General features: G+C 41.3%; 1 protein-coding gene across 4 annotated transcripts in view; it reads left to right on the top strand.

The window, feature by feature from the left end:
• Window positions 1–16,944, top strand: part of RAPGEF4 (Rap guanine nucleotide exchange factor 4) — a 157,354-nt gene that overhangs the window by 124,208 nt on the left and 16,202 nt on the right. For all 4 annotated transcript variants that reach the window (XM_048310068.1, XM_048310067.1, XM_048310069.1 and 1 more), the window contains 9 exons: window positions 420–570; window positions 1,839–1,927; window positions 2,354–2,384; window positions 2,625–2,703; window positions 3,868–4,014; window positions 5,937–6,034; window positions 8,824–8,949; window positions 9,404–9,582; window positions 15,969–16,059. In XM_048310068.1, the coding sequence (XP_048166025.1) occupies window positions 420–570; window positions 1,839–1,927; window positions 2,354–2,384; window positions 2,625–2,703; window positions 3,868–4,014; window positions 5,937–6,034; window positions 8,824–8,949; window positions 9,404–9,582; window positions 15,969–16,059 (991 nt within the window). The remainder of the gene's footprint in view (window positions 1–419; window positions 571–1,838; window positions 1,928–2,353; window positions 2,385–2,624; window positions 2,704–3,867; window positions 4,015–5,936; window positions 6,035–8,823; window positions 8,950–9,403; window positions 9,583–15,968; window positions 16,060–16,944) is intronic.

Raw genomic sequence — 16,944 nt, 5'->3', positions numbered from 1 at the left:
CTCTGGTAGTCTTCCTCACAAATGGAAAATCTGAATTGTTAAACACAAAGTGACATTTTTCTTTTTCTTCAACTGTTTCCAAAGAGGAACAAGGAGAAATATCCTTCTTCAGTCTCCGTGGTTAATCCTCTTTGTTGTTCCAAGTGTCATTTCTGTTCTGTTGCCCTGCAGCAAGCATCTCTGTTGTGGAACTGTGGTCATTCCTGTGCTCTTCAGAAAATTCATTGTCTTTTTACTTTTTAGTATGAACATGAAGAGTTTGCAAATCATTACACTAGTGGATGACAGAATTTGGAAATATGTATTAGAGAGTTATCTTTGAGCACCCTGAAAGTGGTTTGTTGGAAGTCAGTTGATTGTGAATTCATACTGGGTTTGATATTTTCAATCACTGAATGTTTTCCTTGACACTGTGGCACCTATCATGCCCAGCCTTCTCAGGGTACAGAGCAGGAGAAAATGGATTATGCCCTCAACAACAAAAGGCGAGTCATTCGACTGGTTCTGCAGTGGGCTGCTTTATATGGAGATTTACTGCAAGAAGATGAAGCAGCAATGGCCTTTTTGGAGGTATAAAGAAATCACTGTATCACTGTCCTGAAAAGTAGCTAGGCAAGATAAGCTGAAAGCCTGTTCCCAGTCTTTAGAACTCTGTCACAAACTGAAGTGAGATAGGTCATTTCAAAGTACAAAGTCATAACTCTGTTTTCTCAGGTTTGGCTGCAGACAGTAAAGGCATCACAACAGTGCTTGAACCGTTGCCAGCCTCTGGACCTCTGAAAATAGTATTGCAGATCCCTTTTGAAGCACTTCATGGGTAGATTGCGTTATAGCAGTAGCGGAATTTGCTTTCTCTAGTATTTTCTTGTAGTTCAGGGGCTCTACAGGTTGAACTGGATCGCTGTTTATACCTGCCTGAGTTGTGCCAGGAAGGAGCTGGAGGGCTGCCACTCTACCAAACCAAAAGTCCTTTCCATTTGAATGAAAGCTGTACTCCAGCTATTGGAACTTAAGATCTTTGTCTCCAGAAGCCTTGTAATCTTTGTGGTAGCTGCCCTATCCTTGGATTTCTAAGATAAGATGCACTGCCAATGTCATCTTAAGTGATCATGCCATTCTTATGATATGTTGTGTTTATGGAACAGAATCCCCTATGTTGCTGGCTGAATGAAAGTTCTTGTCCCAAAGAGCTTAAAACTGAATCTAAGATTTAGCAGAGGGGAATAGAGGGTGTCTTTAAGAATGGTAGACACCCCACAAGCCCCCATGGGAAAGCTTTTCAAGCTTTTCAAGCTTTGGAGACACAGTCTTTCATTTGTCCAGAAGTTAAAGAACAATCATTTGTTGCAAGCACATTGATCCTTCTTTGTGATGGTTTTATATGAATAGATCCAGAAGAGGTTTGAGTAGGGTTGAAAAGCGGGTGATACTGTAGCAGGTTAGAGCAGCTGAGAGTCAGTGACTCAGGAGCAATTGAAGCACTGCAGACTACAGCAGCAAAGAATAAAAAACCTGTTATGCTAGATTATTTGTGAATTTTTTAGGCTTTATCCTTGACAGTCTGAAAATGCAGGTTTTACACAAGCAGTCAGTGGTTACAGAGTGAGCTAAGGAGCCTCCTCAGGCTTCCCTTCTGCATGTATAACTCTTGCTTTAAATCAGCTGGAGATAAACAAGTAGTAGAAGTAATAGAGGGTTGGGCCCAGCATGTGTTCCTCTATGCAGATTATCATTCTTTATAATCATTAAGCTATCAGATGTCATCTCATAATCCTCTCTCCTGAGTACTGCTCATTTACCCCTATAGTTATTTAAAGGCTATTCTGTATCATTTACAGGAATTTTATGTATCTGTATCCGATGATACTAGAATGATTGCAGCACTAAAGGAGCAACTTCCAGAGCTAGAGAAAATTGTAAAGCAAATGTAAGCACAGTTTTTGCTTCTTTACTCTCCCTGCCCTTTTTCTCAGTAAATTGATGAAGAAAATTTACTGGTTATAGCTATTAAAAAGCCATTCTGTGAATGACACTCAGTTATATGAAACTGAAAGTTTGCATGCAGGCTTATTTGAATTAATGTCGATGGGCCTCTTTTCCACATCATTCTTGCAAACACCATACCCTCACTGAGAGGTTGACAGAAGCTTATTTCATGCTTACATGAACTTTGTATAATATTTTTTTCTGCCTTGGTCATAGATTAACTGTGGTATCATCTAGTCTTTTCACATATAAATATGATTATATTCATATTCTAGTTTGACAAGTGGTCCATGTTCTGTAGGTGATTTTGTACACAAAATCTTCCAGGTAATATTTAATTATATATTCTGTGCTTTACCATTTTTAGTTCTGAAGAACCTAAAGCATCACAAAAGAAGGTAAGAAAATTTATTTGTCCATTTTCTAATGTAAAATCTTAAGCCCAGCAAATTCATAAGCATCTTCTCCTCAGTAGTCATGGATATACTAAATACCCACATTGAGAGATAGCTTTTAACATTGTCAAATTTTGCATTGCTACTCTTTTTCCTGCCATTGATAAGAGATCTATTGTAGTTCATGTATACCTCATAATGTTTCTTCTTGCATTAATGTGAATCTCAATGATTCATTTTCAGCACAAAGTTCTTCTGCAGCTGTTCAACACAAGTGATGACAGAGCACAGAAACGCCAGCCTATCAGGGGCAGCGATGAAGGTGAGTTCCTTCTCTGCAAAGTTTTCTTGAGCCACTGACATCTGCATAAATTTGTCTGTCTCAAAAAAATGGTCTAAAAATAAATGAAAGTACCTACCTAGAATTTTGAAGCCTGAAGCAAACTGTCCTTGCTTTTGCTAGCCCAGTATTCTCCATCATTGATTTGAGGTGCTCCTGGTTTTTTCCCTTAGTTACTTGTGCTATCAACACTGCTTCCTCAGAGGAACATGTAAAAACCTTTAAAATAAGGAATGAACAAAACAGGCAAGAACCAGTAAGACAGTGTACTGCAGGTAATGGCAGTGCAATGAAGAGTGGGAGCTGTAGGTCATGTTTGAGCCTCTGTCTCCCCTGTGTAGTTTGAGCTACCATGTACAGCTGTTCCTTTGCAGGGTGGGAGTGGAGCAGATAATCATGCCATGGATCATGGATCTAGAATCCAAGAACCTAGGCACACAGCCTAAAAACCAGAATCTGCTGGTTTGCCCTATTGCTGTTGTTTGATTCTCTGAAGAGATTAAGGTAAAATTTACAGCAGCATATCAGAATGTCATTTTCAGATTACTGATAAGGTTGTTTTAATGGTTGTTTTGTGGAACTTCATCACCTAAAACAGCTGCTTCTTCAATGTTTGATATTAAAAGACAGCTCTTGCTAATGAACGACAGTAAAAACAAGGCAACAAAATGCAAGCTCATGTAGCTGACAAAGCTGGTGGCATAAATCAGACCAACAGAAGAACCACGTCAAAAGCTGGAACTAACTTCATATGAACAGCAGACATCCTGCCATGCATGCAGCTTCTGTTGTCCATAGCAGTGTTTCTTCTAGGCCTACAAAGAGGAAAACAGTTCCAGCTGCCAGGGAAATGCTAGTTCTTGTGTCTGTCTGGACAGGCAGTAATGGCTCCTTTCGTATGGCTGCACCTTTCTCATTCATAGGACAGGCAGCTCACTGAACACTGAAATTCCAAAATCTGAAACTCTGGGAAATCAAGGATTTCTATGCTAGAAATTGTAGAGCATCTGAGGAATGGGGAGCTACGTAGAGATTTATTGTTGCTTTGTTTCATTTGTGAGGAGTGGTTACTGAAGTGAAAGTAATTTGTAGAGTAAATCTGTGATTTTTACATGTGGAATAAACCCTGCGATGTTTTTGCTTTAGTTCTGTTTAAGGTGTACTGCATAGACCAAACCTACACCACTATCCGGGTGCCAGTGTCTTCTTCTGTGAAGGAAGTGATCAGTGCAGTAGCAGACAAGCTGGGCTCTGGAGAAGGCCTCATCATAGTGAAGATGAGTTCAGGAGGAGGTACTGTACTTTCATCATCTTAAACACTCAGTTATGGTGAAGCAGAGTTTTTGGAGGGATTGAAAGACTAGTTCAGTCAAGGTTTTATACCCATGTGCATGTTCAGCTAGTACACAATCCCTAATTTAGAGGCAAGTCCTTCCTCTCCTGCAGGCACAGACTGCAGTTCACATGGGAGATGGGACAAATGGAGAAGCTTGTGTATCGGCATGTTAAAGAGCAGAGTTACCCCAATTTTCCTTCAGTGTTAGACTTGTAAGAGTTTTTTAATGCCAGAAATAGAAGGTAAGCATGGATAAATTGTGTGTGCTATAAAATGTATGTGTGCTAGACTCAGGGATCAGTAACATCAGAAAACACTGCAGTGCAAACATTCTGGCAGTGGTCACTACCATTTTGGCTGCTCTGTCCATGCAAACCTGTTGGAGAGGATGAAAGTTTGGTAAGAAAGTTTCACAGGTATGTAGGCTTGGCAGAAAGATCTCTGAATGTAGAAACTGAGGATGAGATAGAAATGAAAGCAAGTTTTCATATAGAGTAAAAGATGTTTTGCTGAAACACTGGTCACTGAATAACTGAGAGGGCAAAGGTTGGAGATGAGTTGGAAGGAGATTTTTATGATTAGGGCAGAGGTATGTGACCACAAACAAAGACATGTTTTTCACCAAGTAAATAAGTCTCAAGAAGAGCATAAGCTAATAGAAAACATGTTTTTACCAAAAAGAGCTATCGCAGGCAAACAAGAAATGTCGATGTAGCAAGAAGAAGAGACGTCTGAGAATTTTCCACTGTAAGCTTAAATTGTAACTTACTTACTCTTGTGATTGGATAATAATGACTATAATATGGTGATGGTAGTAGTTATGATAGGCTATAGGCAAATGTAAAGGTATTGTGTATGGTGCTTATTGGTTGATAGGTGTTAAGATACTGTGCAAAGAAAAGTATAAAATGCTTTGTAACTTGTAACAGAAAGAGGCTTCAGGTATGCCTACAGCTGGAGCTGGCAGCTGTAGGGCTGGCTCTGCATACCCACTCCCTGAAATGCTGTAACTTCGCCTATGCAATAAACAGCTTTCAAGAGAGCCGCCTGAAGTCCAGACATCCTTCGTGAACCTTTCTCCTATACAAACCCCTACAGAGCAACTTCGTGCCAAACCCACTGACCTAGTGTTTGCAGAGGGTCAGGGATCAGGCCTCCCCTATAGGCTGTGGAAATGTGAGAGTAACTGGAGGGCAAATTCTGCTGGACAACTGGTGTTTTTCAAGTGCTTTGGTTGAGTATGACTGTGTGGAGACACATAGAGGTAACGAGAGCTATGTTGGAAGGCATTTTTGCAAACAGTAGTGCCTGCCAAAAATGGCTCACTTCCTGAGAGCTGACACCAGACAGCTTTATGTTTTACAGATGAAGCAATTTTTTGTTGTCAGATTTGCTGACCACCAGCATATGCTGGAAGAAACTGCTTTGTAAGTTACTTCATTATCTTTTCTTAACCTGTGATGTGATGCTCTTTTAGAAATGTTGTAATGCATTCCATCACCTCCTTAAGCAGTTACAGCTTTCCAGAGCAATTTCTATTAAAAACAGCTCTCCAAATGCTTACAGCTCAGCAATGAATGAATGGACTCTCTAATTAGGCTTAATTTTTGCAGGTAGTTTCTAGTGATAGCACCACAGGCTTCTTGACCTGTCTGTACAGTTTGGAACTGGGATTCTAGTTCTGTAGGAGACTGGTTTGGGCTGAGATTATCACATTTATTCAGTAAAGAGGATCTTGTTGTCTTCTATTCTGTATCCTGGACACTGGGTTACTGAGCAAAACTTGTTCCTAGGAGGGTGATCTGTGCAGCTGGTGGATCAGTCCTGCTGATATATTCTCTCTGTATACAATAAATAATAATTTGTTTCATTTTTACAGAAAAGGTTGTGCTCAAGCCTCACGATATTTCAGTGTTCACCACTCTCAGTGTTAATGGCCGGCTGTTTGCTTGCCCACGGGATCAGTTCGATTCACTGGTATGTATGTGTGCAGTGTTCAGGAACGTCAGGGCTCCAGTTTGTTTGAACACTTGGCCCTTTTTGCATTATCCACACTTCAGGTAAACACTAGTGGAAACATTACAACAAAGGGCTTGTCACACTGCAGTAGGATGAGACCTGAAAATAAAACAAGCTAGTGTTCTAATTCTCTGGACTAGACCAGAAATCCATTCATCTGATCCACATAACAGAACTTGATGGCAGTACTCTCTCTGTCAAGCATTTAGGAAGAGCTGAGTATTGTCACCAAGACTTGCAGTAATTCCTCATTATAGAATTATCTCCTCAAAGGCATAAAGATATATTTTCCAAGACAGGTGTTATAAATTAAAGCATTTGGGAGATTTGATTCCAGCAGTAAATTCCTTAAAATCTTTTCTTTTTCATCCTCACAAAATACTGTGTCAAAATCTGAGATAATTCTAAGTAGAATCACAGAAAATATTCCTGGTAGAAAGTCTGGTTTTTTCTTAGGTAGAATTGCTCATAAGTACTTACAGTTTATACAGTCATTCTAGTGATCTCCATGGGGTCTGCTTTTATAGAGTTTGATTTGACTGTACTTTTTGTTCCTTTTATTTCATTAAAAACAAATGTCATTGCCAAGTCATGTCAGCATGAACTCTATTACTCCTAGCCTTGTTTCAGCCTCCTGTATGCTTTTAACAAGCCACTTAGTATGTATGCCTGATTTCTTTTATGGATATGGTAAAATCTATGCTTTTCTGCTGCTTTCAATTTAGTAACCAGGGAATGCACATCCAGCATATGTAGTTCCATGCAGAGATACCTCTTGTTCAGCTTATTAAATTCTGGTGTTCCCTTAAGGTTAATTAATCCTGCCAAGTAGATACCCTCATGGGGCATGCTACTGTAAAGCAGGGGTGTTGCATCAGTACAGCTGTGCTGGGTACTTATATATGGCTCTGCATTGTCTGTGTACACATAGCTTTGGCAGCAAATTGTCATGGCTTTCTGTGCCTTTTACCTGTGCTATTTACCGTGGATCAAGTACTCAAAATGATGCAGGGAGCTCTGAGATACAGGGCTGCAGTGTGCTAGTTTTCATCAACTAGACTGAATTCAGTAAGAATTAGGGAGGTACATTCAGCACCTTAAAAATGGCCCTCAGCACTGCATAACAAAAAAAAATTACACCCCCCTTATCAGCTGCATTTTTTCAAAGAGGTGTAAACAAATCAAAAAATGTTGTAACCTTAGCTGCCTCCCAGTTTAATCCTTTCACATTCCAGTTTCTGGCTGCTGCCCTTTCATGAACATTTACCCACATGACATTTGGCAATTCCCATGTGAAAATTGTTCTGGGTAGATGAATTTTCAAATATGCTGTGAGTTAGCATCTAAGTGCTTCTTTCCTAGCCTTGGAAAATATGTGTTTGTTATGGTAACAGCTATGTTGTGTTCATCTCCAAATGGGGGAAAAAAGACAACTTTCAATCTGTAGGCAATTCTCTTTCCACAGATTTCCACAAGTTAGAATTTTCTACACAAAGCTGTTGTACCTTTATTTCATGTGTTGTCATAAACTAAAGAACTTTTGTGTTTGAGCAAATCCCAATTCAAAGCAATCTGCAGTTTTTAATAAGATTAATGGCTGCCCTGGATTTTTTTAGAGAATACATTTCTACTATTTTTTTTTAATTATAGATGAAGCTTTTAAGGTGATAATGTTCGTTATTTAGTTTAGTAATTTTTAATTAGTTTGTGTTATGATGATAATTGAAAGGAAAGTTTTGCCTAGAGTACAAAGCAAGAATTCATACAGAAATAAAGCTCCTACATACTATGTGTTACAGAGAAAGTGATTTGATGTATTAATCCACTCAGACCTATTTCTATTGCTAATATATTATTCTTACATAAAAGGGGATTCATTTAGTAGGCTCATTTTTTATACTGCAGTATCTAAGGATGGTCTGTTAATCTGGCGGACTCCACTGAGTTTGTATTCAGAAAGGAGCCTGTTGACAATTCCGTGCTCCATCGTTACGTGTTTAACAAAGGCGGTGAGTTGGGAAACTTGTGTGTGAACTCTGCCGCCCTCTCCTGGGAACAGAACAAGTGACCCACGCGTTCACGGGCAGCTCTGCGGGTGTTTCACCCTCCATTTTGCAAGGGGGTTGGTTGGAAGTATTTTAGCAATATTTGCAATCACGAATTGTGCATCACTGTACTGTCAAAGAGAAGGTATGAGGTTTATTGTATAAACGATCAGAAGATCTTGCAATCACTGCAGATTTCTGAAGCATGCTAGATGTACTAATTCTCATCATTAGAATCAGGAATATGTAAAAGTATTTGGCTTGTCCTTGATGGCCTAGTTATTTGAGTATGTGAAAAAGGAAACGTAGAAGTTTTTTTGAAAGACCTTTGCTCCCAAACAAACACACATGCTTTAGTTAGCACAACGTGTATTATAGATTCAATTTTTAGAACAATGTTAAAAATAACACACTGAGAACAGTCTGGTTTCTTTCCTTGCAGTGTCTCTGAAGGGCTTTCAGAATTTTCCTGACTATCCTGTGCATACTGGATACTGATTTTGCATGGGGCTTCTAATTTCCTAATACCTGTCTGTGGTTAAAAGCAAATTTCGGTTCTACTGCAAATGTCAGTTTTACTGTTAGAAACATGATTAGCAAAGTGATCACACAGAAAAAAAAATTAGAAATATTATGGAAGGAAAGCACCAACCATACGATTTAGCATGTCTAAAATATTTTATAATATTTTTCTGTTTGTAGGCACCATTACCAGAACAGGAAGGACCATCTACTGGTACAGTAGGAACATTTGAACTGATGAGTTCCAAAGACTTAGCACATCAGATGACAGTTTATGACTGGGAGCTCTTCAACTGCGTGCATGAGGTATGAGGATCTGTCTATTCAGCAGGTTAGAATCTGTTAGAAAGTGTTTAATTGTACATTGTAGGTTTCTACATTATTTCCAAAACCTCCTCTAAGCTTGATTTTCAAAAATTCTACAATAAAGCCACCTACAAGTTTCAAAAGTATAAGACATTCTTAATTTTATAGGCAAAATAGAAATATAAACTTCTTCTGGACATGTGCTTCTTGTTGAACTACTTTTGTTTGTTTTAAGGTATTAAGCTATTTATATATAATCTGTAGTTATGCTTTTACTATGCCTCAGCTATTGTCTACTGGATTTGAAACCTGAATCTTTGTCATCTATGCAGCAATAAATGCAAACTGCAGAGTAAGTTTCAGGCTAGATACTTACCTGGTCGTTCTTAGCCTCTTTCCTCTGTCCAAGAAACGCAACCTCAAAAAAAATTTCGAACTGTTTTCTCTTTCCTAGCTGGAATTGATCTATCACACTTTTGGAAGGCACAATTTTAAAAAGACCACAGCAAATCTGGACTTGTTTTTGAGAAGATTCAATGAAATCCAGTTCTGGGTGGTCACCGAGATTTGTCTTTGCTCTCAACTCAGCAAGCGTGTTCAGCTGTTAAAGAAATACATTAAGATAGCAGCCCAGTAAGTATACAATCATATGGGAGCTGGAAGTGAGGTTCAGTATAGTCGGTATGTTTTTATTTTCTACTTTCAGACAGCCACACAGAGTAGAGGTTAAAACATTCTGTATTTGGTCATTCTGTCCATTTTCTTTTAGGGTTGTATAGAACCTTGTTAATATATATTCTTCTTTCCTGTGCTGCTCTCCATTGCTCCTTGATCTGTGATCTCTTAGGGCCATGTTTACACATCAAATCTGTGAGTAAATATATGTCAGTTTATTGGGAGAATCCTTCATTTACTCTTGCATACATTGGCAAATATTAGTATATGAATTAGTAAATATTAACAAAGTTGAGCCTCATTTTCCTGAGAATAGAAATATTTCTGGTGCTGCTCAGGAGAATTGTTCTCAGAATTGTGCCTAGTGAGAAAACCAAGAGGGGAGAGTAAAGAGAGGTAGCGTGAAGATGATGACACTCATATTACTTTTGTTCTGTTTGGGATTTGCAGCAAGGTTGCCGATGATACGAAGTGTAGGGTCCTGCACCTGGGGAGGAGTAACCCCAGGCAGCAGCACAGGTTGGAGGCTGACCTACTATGGAGCAGCTCTGCAGAGAGGGACTGAGGCTGTTTGTAGATGACAAGGTGACCATGAGCTGGAGGTGGGCCCTGGGGGCCAGGAGGACCAGTGGGATCCTGGGTGCATCAGGAAGAGTGTGGCCAGCAGATCAAGAGAGGTGTTCCTCCCCCCCTATTCAGCCCTGGTGAGGCCACATCTCGAGTTCTGCGTCCAGTTCTGAGCTCCTCAGTACAAGAGAGACGAGGAGCTACTGGAGAGGGTCCAGTGGGGGCCACAGAGATGATGAGGGGTCTGGAGCATCTCTCATAGGAGGAGAGAGTGCAAGAGCTGGGCCTGTTTAGTCTAGAGAAGAGTAGACTGAGAGGAGATCTCATCCATACATTCAAATATCTTGAAGGGTGGTGCCAAGAGAATAGTTCCAGACCCTTTTCAGTGGTGCCCAGCAGCAGGATGAGGAGCAAGGGCCTTAAACTAAAACACAATGAGTTTCACCTCAACACGAGGAATAACTTTATGTTGAGAGTGGCAGAGCACTGGAACAGGCTGCCCGGGGAGTTCATGGAGTCTCCCTATCCATAGAGACATTCAAAACCCACCTGGACACATTCCTGTGTCACCTGCCCAGGTGTCCCTGCCTTGGAAGGGGGGTAGGACTGGATGATCTCCAGAGGTCCCCTCCAACCCTAATGATTCTATGATTCTTTGTTTTTTTTCTAATACTTTTGTTTTAAAATGCAAAATATGAAATGTCCTCTTTTGTTACTAACTTCTGGGTCTGAGGTTGGATAGCAGGCATTCTTGCTGTCTTCCTTTATTCCTATCCAGATTTAAACTGTTTGGAACCTTCATGCCAGAGATGTCAGCCTTAACTCCCTGAAGTCAAGAGCAGGCAGTGACTGACTTCAGAGGGAGCAGGGATATATCCTTGCCCTGCATACATAGAGATTTTTATCATTGTTACACTCTCCCTCGCTTTCCAGTTCATGGTGTGTTTATTGCATTCATTGCTGTCTGAATAAACAGTTTGCTGAGGTATGTAGTGTTTGTCTACAGCTCTAGGCATTGTAACTAGAAGCCTTTAGGCAGTTCTACCAACAAGAGATGTTACTTGCAGTTAAACCATAGGTTTTAACTTTTTTGCATCATTAAATGGAGCTGTGTATAGGAAGAGATTACTATTGCAACTGTGATGCTGCCCTCCTCTCAGTTAGTAATGGCACATAGCTGAAGTCTGTGTTCACATCAAAACTGGAGATCTGTGTGGCTCCTTCCTCCAGGACACCCTGCTCTGCAAGTACCAGCTTCCTTCTGGGAGCTACTTCGAGCCCTGCGGTTGGATTACAGTTGGTCAAAGCTGGAGATTTTAAAAACCTAGTGGCAGGCATGCAGGATCGGTTTTATGTTTAGAACAGAGGACAGAATCTACCTCTTTAGTTTCTGAAAATACATGCACCGCGTATTCCATTATCTCACTGCACAGCACAGGAGTGGGAAGCAGCTGCCGGCCTGGCGGGCTGTGCCCAGGAGAGGGCAGTGGCACCCACACAGACGTCGGGGTCTTTCCTAATCGCAGGCATGAAATGGGAAAATGTTGAAATGTGGTCATTAAGAGACAATAGTAATTTCCATAAACACTTGAAATCAAGTATCCTAAAAATTGCAGTTAAATATCTCCTCAATAAACTGCCCTAGCCTGTGAGTTTCTCGGAGTCATGGGTTTGATCTTGTGCTATTTACAACAGCCTGACAACCTCCTGTTTACTTCCATGTTTCTGGTATCACTACAATGCTAAAAATAAATTGCTAAAAGCGGTCTGCTCTGCTGAGTCCTCTTTGTCTCCTAAAAGCAGAGAAATCTGAAGCACAAGATTTTCCTCTGTACAAACCAAGAGGGCAGGTTTAATTGCAGCCGCTGGAAAGGCGCTGGGAAGTTTTGCCAGGCTGCTGCCCTCTGTGCAGTGCTGCCATGGTAACAGCTGCTACACATGCACTAAAACAAACACAAAGTGCGCTGAAGTTAGAGGGGAGAAAAAGCCCAGACCTTGAAGCAATATCTTTGAGGAAGTTTTGCCTGTGAAGATCCTTGAGACCTAATGAGAACTTTACCCTGCCTAGAAGTACTAGACTCATTAGAAAAGTGTTCAGGGAGAACAGCTCAGTGCTGCACTATTAATCTTAGGCATGACTGGTGGTAACAAGATGCCTTGCACATACCCATTTTCAAAGGTAACTGCTACTGAGAAGCTTGTTTCAGTTCTGTGGCTTGAGGTGCAGATGCCATTGCAGAAGGCACATCATTTTGTGTCTGCCACCCCATGCACCCTTGATGTGTGCTCCCAGTCTGTGCAGGCAAGCACAAGGCCAAGTGCTGGCTCCAAGTGCTGTGCACATCTGTTGCCAGTTCCAGGACCCACCGTCTCTTTAGCATCTGCTGGAAGAGGATGTAGAGGTTACCAGGTTCATCTCTTTTCTCCAGCTATTGTAGGAATAAACTTTCAAACAAAGGGGAGAAGTGAACTATATTTCCAACAGTGAGTTCTTCCCATATTAATTGTATTAGAAAGGCCTTCTGGGATGTGCTTGCACATACTCTTATGGTTATCTGCAAACCCAGTTTGTGTATATTTCCTCTTTGCAGATACATCCACAGGTATTTAGAAGCCGTCTTGTGTATCATTGTACTCAGACACTTTCATTCAGTTTCTGAAAATCATTCTTTCTATACATATGCATATGTTATAAGCCCAAGAAGCCTGTGAGAAATTTTTGAAGTGTGTGTTTATAGAGAAAATGCCAAGATGAATATGCTTGTGTAAGTACCAAGAGATTTTAACCACGTACATGTTTGTTTTGGAGACCAGTGTATGTGTGTGTGTGTGTGTGTCTGTGTGTGTTTGCTATTCATCCTAACAGGAAGATTTTTCTGGTAGAGTGCATTCTGTGAGGCAGAGGGACCTCTGCTCTGAGGTGGTGCATTGTGGTGCTTTAGAGGATCCACTTTTTGACATTTTACATGCAGTATATACGCAGTAGAGCCATGCAGCACCGTTCCTGCTGCCTTACAGTGATCCTCTGTCTGGAACCAAATTACTTATTGTAGACTCTGTAGAATTTACAGAATATCTGTACATCTAGATGGATTTTAACTGAGACTTTGTCAAATTGTATTGCTTAACAGGGTACTTGGCAAAACATTCCCTTTTAATATGAAGATAGATTCAAATTAAATATTGCAGATACAGTTGCAGCTGCCTACTTTGTTTGAGCACTAGTGCTGTGTGTTACTAATTATTTTACCCTGCCATAATTTATTCCTAATCCTGTCATGTGCTGTGGACAGATATCCCTTTATGGATTTACTTGTGCCTAGGGAAGAGGTTCACTGACAGCCTATCCTGTCTGCTTTTCATCTTTATCTCCCCTCAGATCCACTAATGAGGCACTCCCTGACCTGCACTAGTCAGAATAAGTTGGTGTAGCTTTAGCATTTCAGTTTATCCTTTCTACCCTTGCTCGCTGTCGCTAATCTGATGTGGGAGAATTTTCATGAGCAGCTCTGCCAGAAGATCTGAGAGGGCAGCAATCTCCCAACAGACAGACCAGCATATGGGAAAGATCGTTTATTCACATGCTCGGTGTTCACACAGTGCAGACACAAGTGAGGCTAAGATCTAAAGGACTCACCCACTCAACACACCCAAGTGTGGTGAAATGGAGGTACAGAAAGAATAGAATAGGTACAGAAATATAGGTATAGAAAGGTACAGAAAGAATAGGTGTGGATGATGGAGAATAGGATGATGTGGCAATCATGGAGTCAGATAGTAGGATGAGATGATTGTACTAATTTTGTCTGAAGCTAAGGATACCTCAGAGGAGCTAAGAGCTTCAATGATGAGTAAAAAAGTCTGAGAATCATAGATTTAATCTTGTTAAAATTTTCTTGGTAAATCACAGAGTCATAGAATAGTTTGGGTTGGATGGGACCATAAAGATCATTGAGTTCCAACTCCCTTGCCATTGGCAGGGACACATTCCACTAGACTGGGTTGTGTAAAGCCCCATCCAACCTGGTTTTGAGCCATTCCAGGAATGGGGCATCCACAGTTTCTCTGGGCAGCCTGTTCAGTGGCTCACCATATCATAGTAAAGAATTTCTTCCTAATACCTAAACCTACCCTCTTTCAGTTTAAAGCCATTCCCCCTTGTCCTGTCCCTCCATGCCCTTGTCCAAAGTTCCTCTCCAGCTTTCTTGTAGGCCCCTTTAGGTACTGGAAGGTGCTCTGAGATCTCCCTTGGAGCTTTCTCCAGGCTGAACAATCCCAGGTCTCTCACAGCAGAGGTGCTCCAGTCCTCTGATCATCTTCATGGCCCTGCTTTGTACTCACTCCAGCAGGTCCATGTCCTTCATATGTTGGGATCTCAGAGCTGGACACAGTTCTCCAGGTGGGGTCTCACAAGAACAGATGGGGAGAGTCACCTCCCTTGACCTGCTGGCCACGATGCTTTTGATACTGCTCAGGACATGGTTGACTTTTGGGGCTGCAAGCACACATTACTGGTTCACATTGAGATTCTTGCCAACCAACACACCCAAGTCCTTCTCCATAAGGCTATTCTTAATCCATTCTTCACCGTGTTTGTGGTTGGAATTGCCCCAACTCAAGTGCAGGATCTTGCCCTTGGCCTCGTTGAACTTCATGAAGTTCACACAGTCCCACCTCTCAAGCCTGTCAAAGTCCCTCTGGATGGCATCCCTTCTCTCCAGCACATCAACTGCACCACACAGCTTGGTGTCATCAGCAAACCTGCTGAGGCTGCACGCAAGCCCACCTTCCTTGATACTGACAGAGATGTTAAACCCCAACAGTCTCAATACCAACTCCTAAGGAAAGCCACTCACAGCTGAAGAAACAGAGACTGAGGTGCTGGAATTGGATGTTGGCACATCAGCTGAGAAAAACAGGAGATTATTTGCAAAAACCTAGTGAGATGCAGATTTGTGAGGATTTTTTTCACAGGCTTTGTTCTGTCTCTTCCTTTCCTATTGAGTCAGTGAGCCACCTGCTGCAGACCCAGCTGAGCAATTGCATTGACTCTTCCCATCAGATTGTATCTACTCCTTCATATGGCACGTTGGATCTTCCATAGTACTCGATTACATGTTCCAGTTTTTCCTGATTGATAGCAAAATCCTTCTTTGCGTTAGAGATGAAGTGTGCCCTGGAGCTCCTTTTGCCCAGCACCTCTTTAATGATGCTGGTAACAAATGGCAGTTCTTTTCCTGAACTAGAAGTCCCAGAATCTATAAGTAATAAAAATCCTATACTGCAGGAGAGGTCACTGGCATGGGGCATCTCTAGACAGCTGATCTTCTCCCTCTGAAAAGACTGATGGCCCTGTAAACTGCCATGAAGATTGCCTGAGAAGAGCTTCAAGCATTCATTAGCTGTTCAGAAGCTGTCAGCAGGTTCTGCAGCAAATGAGGTTATAAACAGTTGTTTACACTGTTTCTGGTATCCCTTGGGACTGAATTAAGCCCAGTTTCAGGACTGTGTTTCTGGGTGAGGAATTGCTTCAAAGACTAGGTCCTTGCAGAAGCTTGCACCCAGTGAAGTAGAAGGGAGGTCATAAGGGAAAGAAGCCTTCAGAGTGTGGTGAAGTGCTAGCACTTGGGTGAAGAGATGTCTGCAGGCATGCTGGCCAAGACTGCCCAAATTCAGTCACTTCTAAACTAGATGCCTGAGTTCGGCTCTCTTAAGGTTTTCATATGTACTGCTCTGACTGATACATACAACTTAAAACCTGGCCCTTTGTGTTTCAGCTGTAAAGAATACAAAAATCTGAATTCCTTTTTTGCTATTATTATGGGACTGAGTAATGTTGCCGTGAGCCGTCTCTCATTGACGTGGGAGGTAAGTCTTTGCTAAAATCCAGTTCCAGGAAGCTTGATGGGGACTTCTACTTTCAGTTAGCAAAAACATGAATTGGGCCTTTATTATTGATAAAGCTAGATCTACTAATTCAGCTCCTGACCATAAGCCTTAGCTAAGGGTGACAATATTTGTTAGTAAGGCAGTATACTACACCCATGGATGTGCTGAATGCTCACAGGAGTTAACAAGAGTGACAACAGCAGCTTCTGTTGCTGAGCTAAACTGCCCAACAGGATGAGCAAGTTAGCCAGCTAACCTCTTAGATCAGCCCACATCCTCTGTGTGCCTTTACTGGTGGTTCGGTGAGATCGCTCCATTGATAATTCTCTAAAATTCATCCTCTGTTTGTACATACTATTTTCTGATCTCAACAGGGACTCTGTTGCCCTGTTAAAATGTGGATTTGTCCTAACCAGTTCTGGTTTTCTCTCTGACATGCATTTCCATGCTTACTGTCAGTTTGGTCTTCATTCTCAGAGCTTCCACCTTTTTCTGTGGCTTTGCTCTTTTGTATATGAGGGTATAAAAAAGGTGCAGTGTCCAGCACGGTGTAACCACTGAGAATATGCTGGTTATCAAAAGCAAAACAGATTTAAATGTGCATGTATTTGTTCATTAGAAATTAAAAATAATTAGCATGACTGAGGTTATTGATGCAGCTGAGACCAAAATTTGAACACCTTTAAAAATGTGCTCTGAAACAGGAGATCAGACTGACATGTCTGAGAGTACACCAGCCCCTTTTTCAAAAATACATGTGTCATATACAATCAGTGCTACAGGCAACGATTTTCAGTTTCACAGAATAATGACTCTTCATTTCTGGCTGCTGAGAGGAGGTGGGAGAGCTGAGACAGTACAGGA

The sequence above is a fragment of the Corvus hawaiiensis genome, chromosome 7 (genome assembly GCF_020740725.1).
Source record: "Corvus hawaiiensis isolate bCorHaw1 chromosome 7, bCorHaw1.pri.cur, whole genome shotgun sequence".
NCBI lineage: Eukaryota > Metazoa > Chordata > Aves > Passeriformes > Corvidae > Corvus > Corvus hawaiiensis.
Note: the sequence above shows the minus strand (reverse complement) of the source record. Positions and strands in the feature narration are given on the sequence as shown.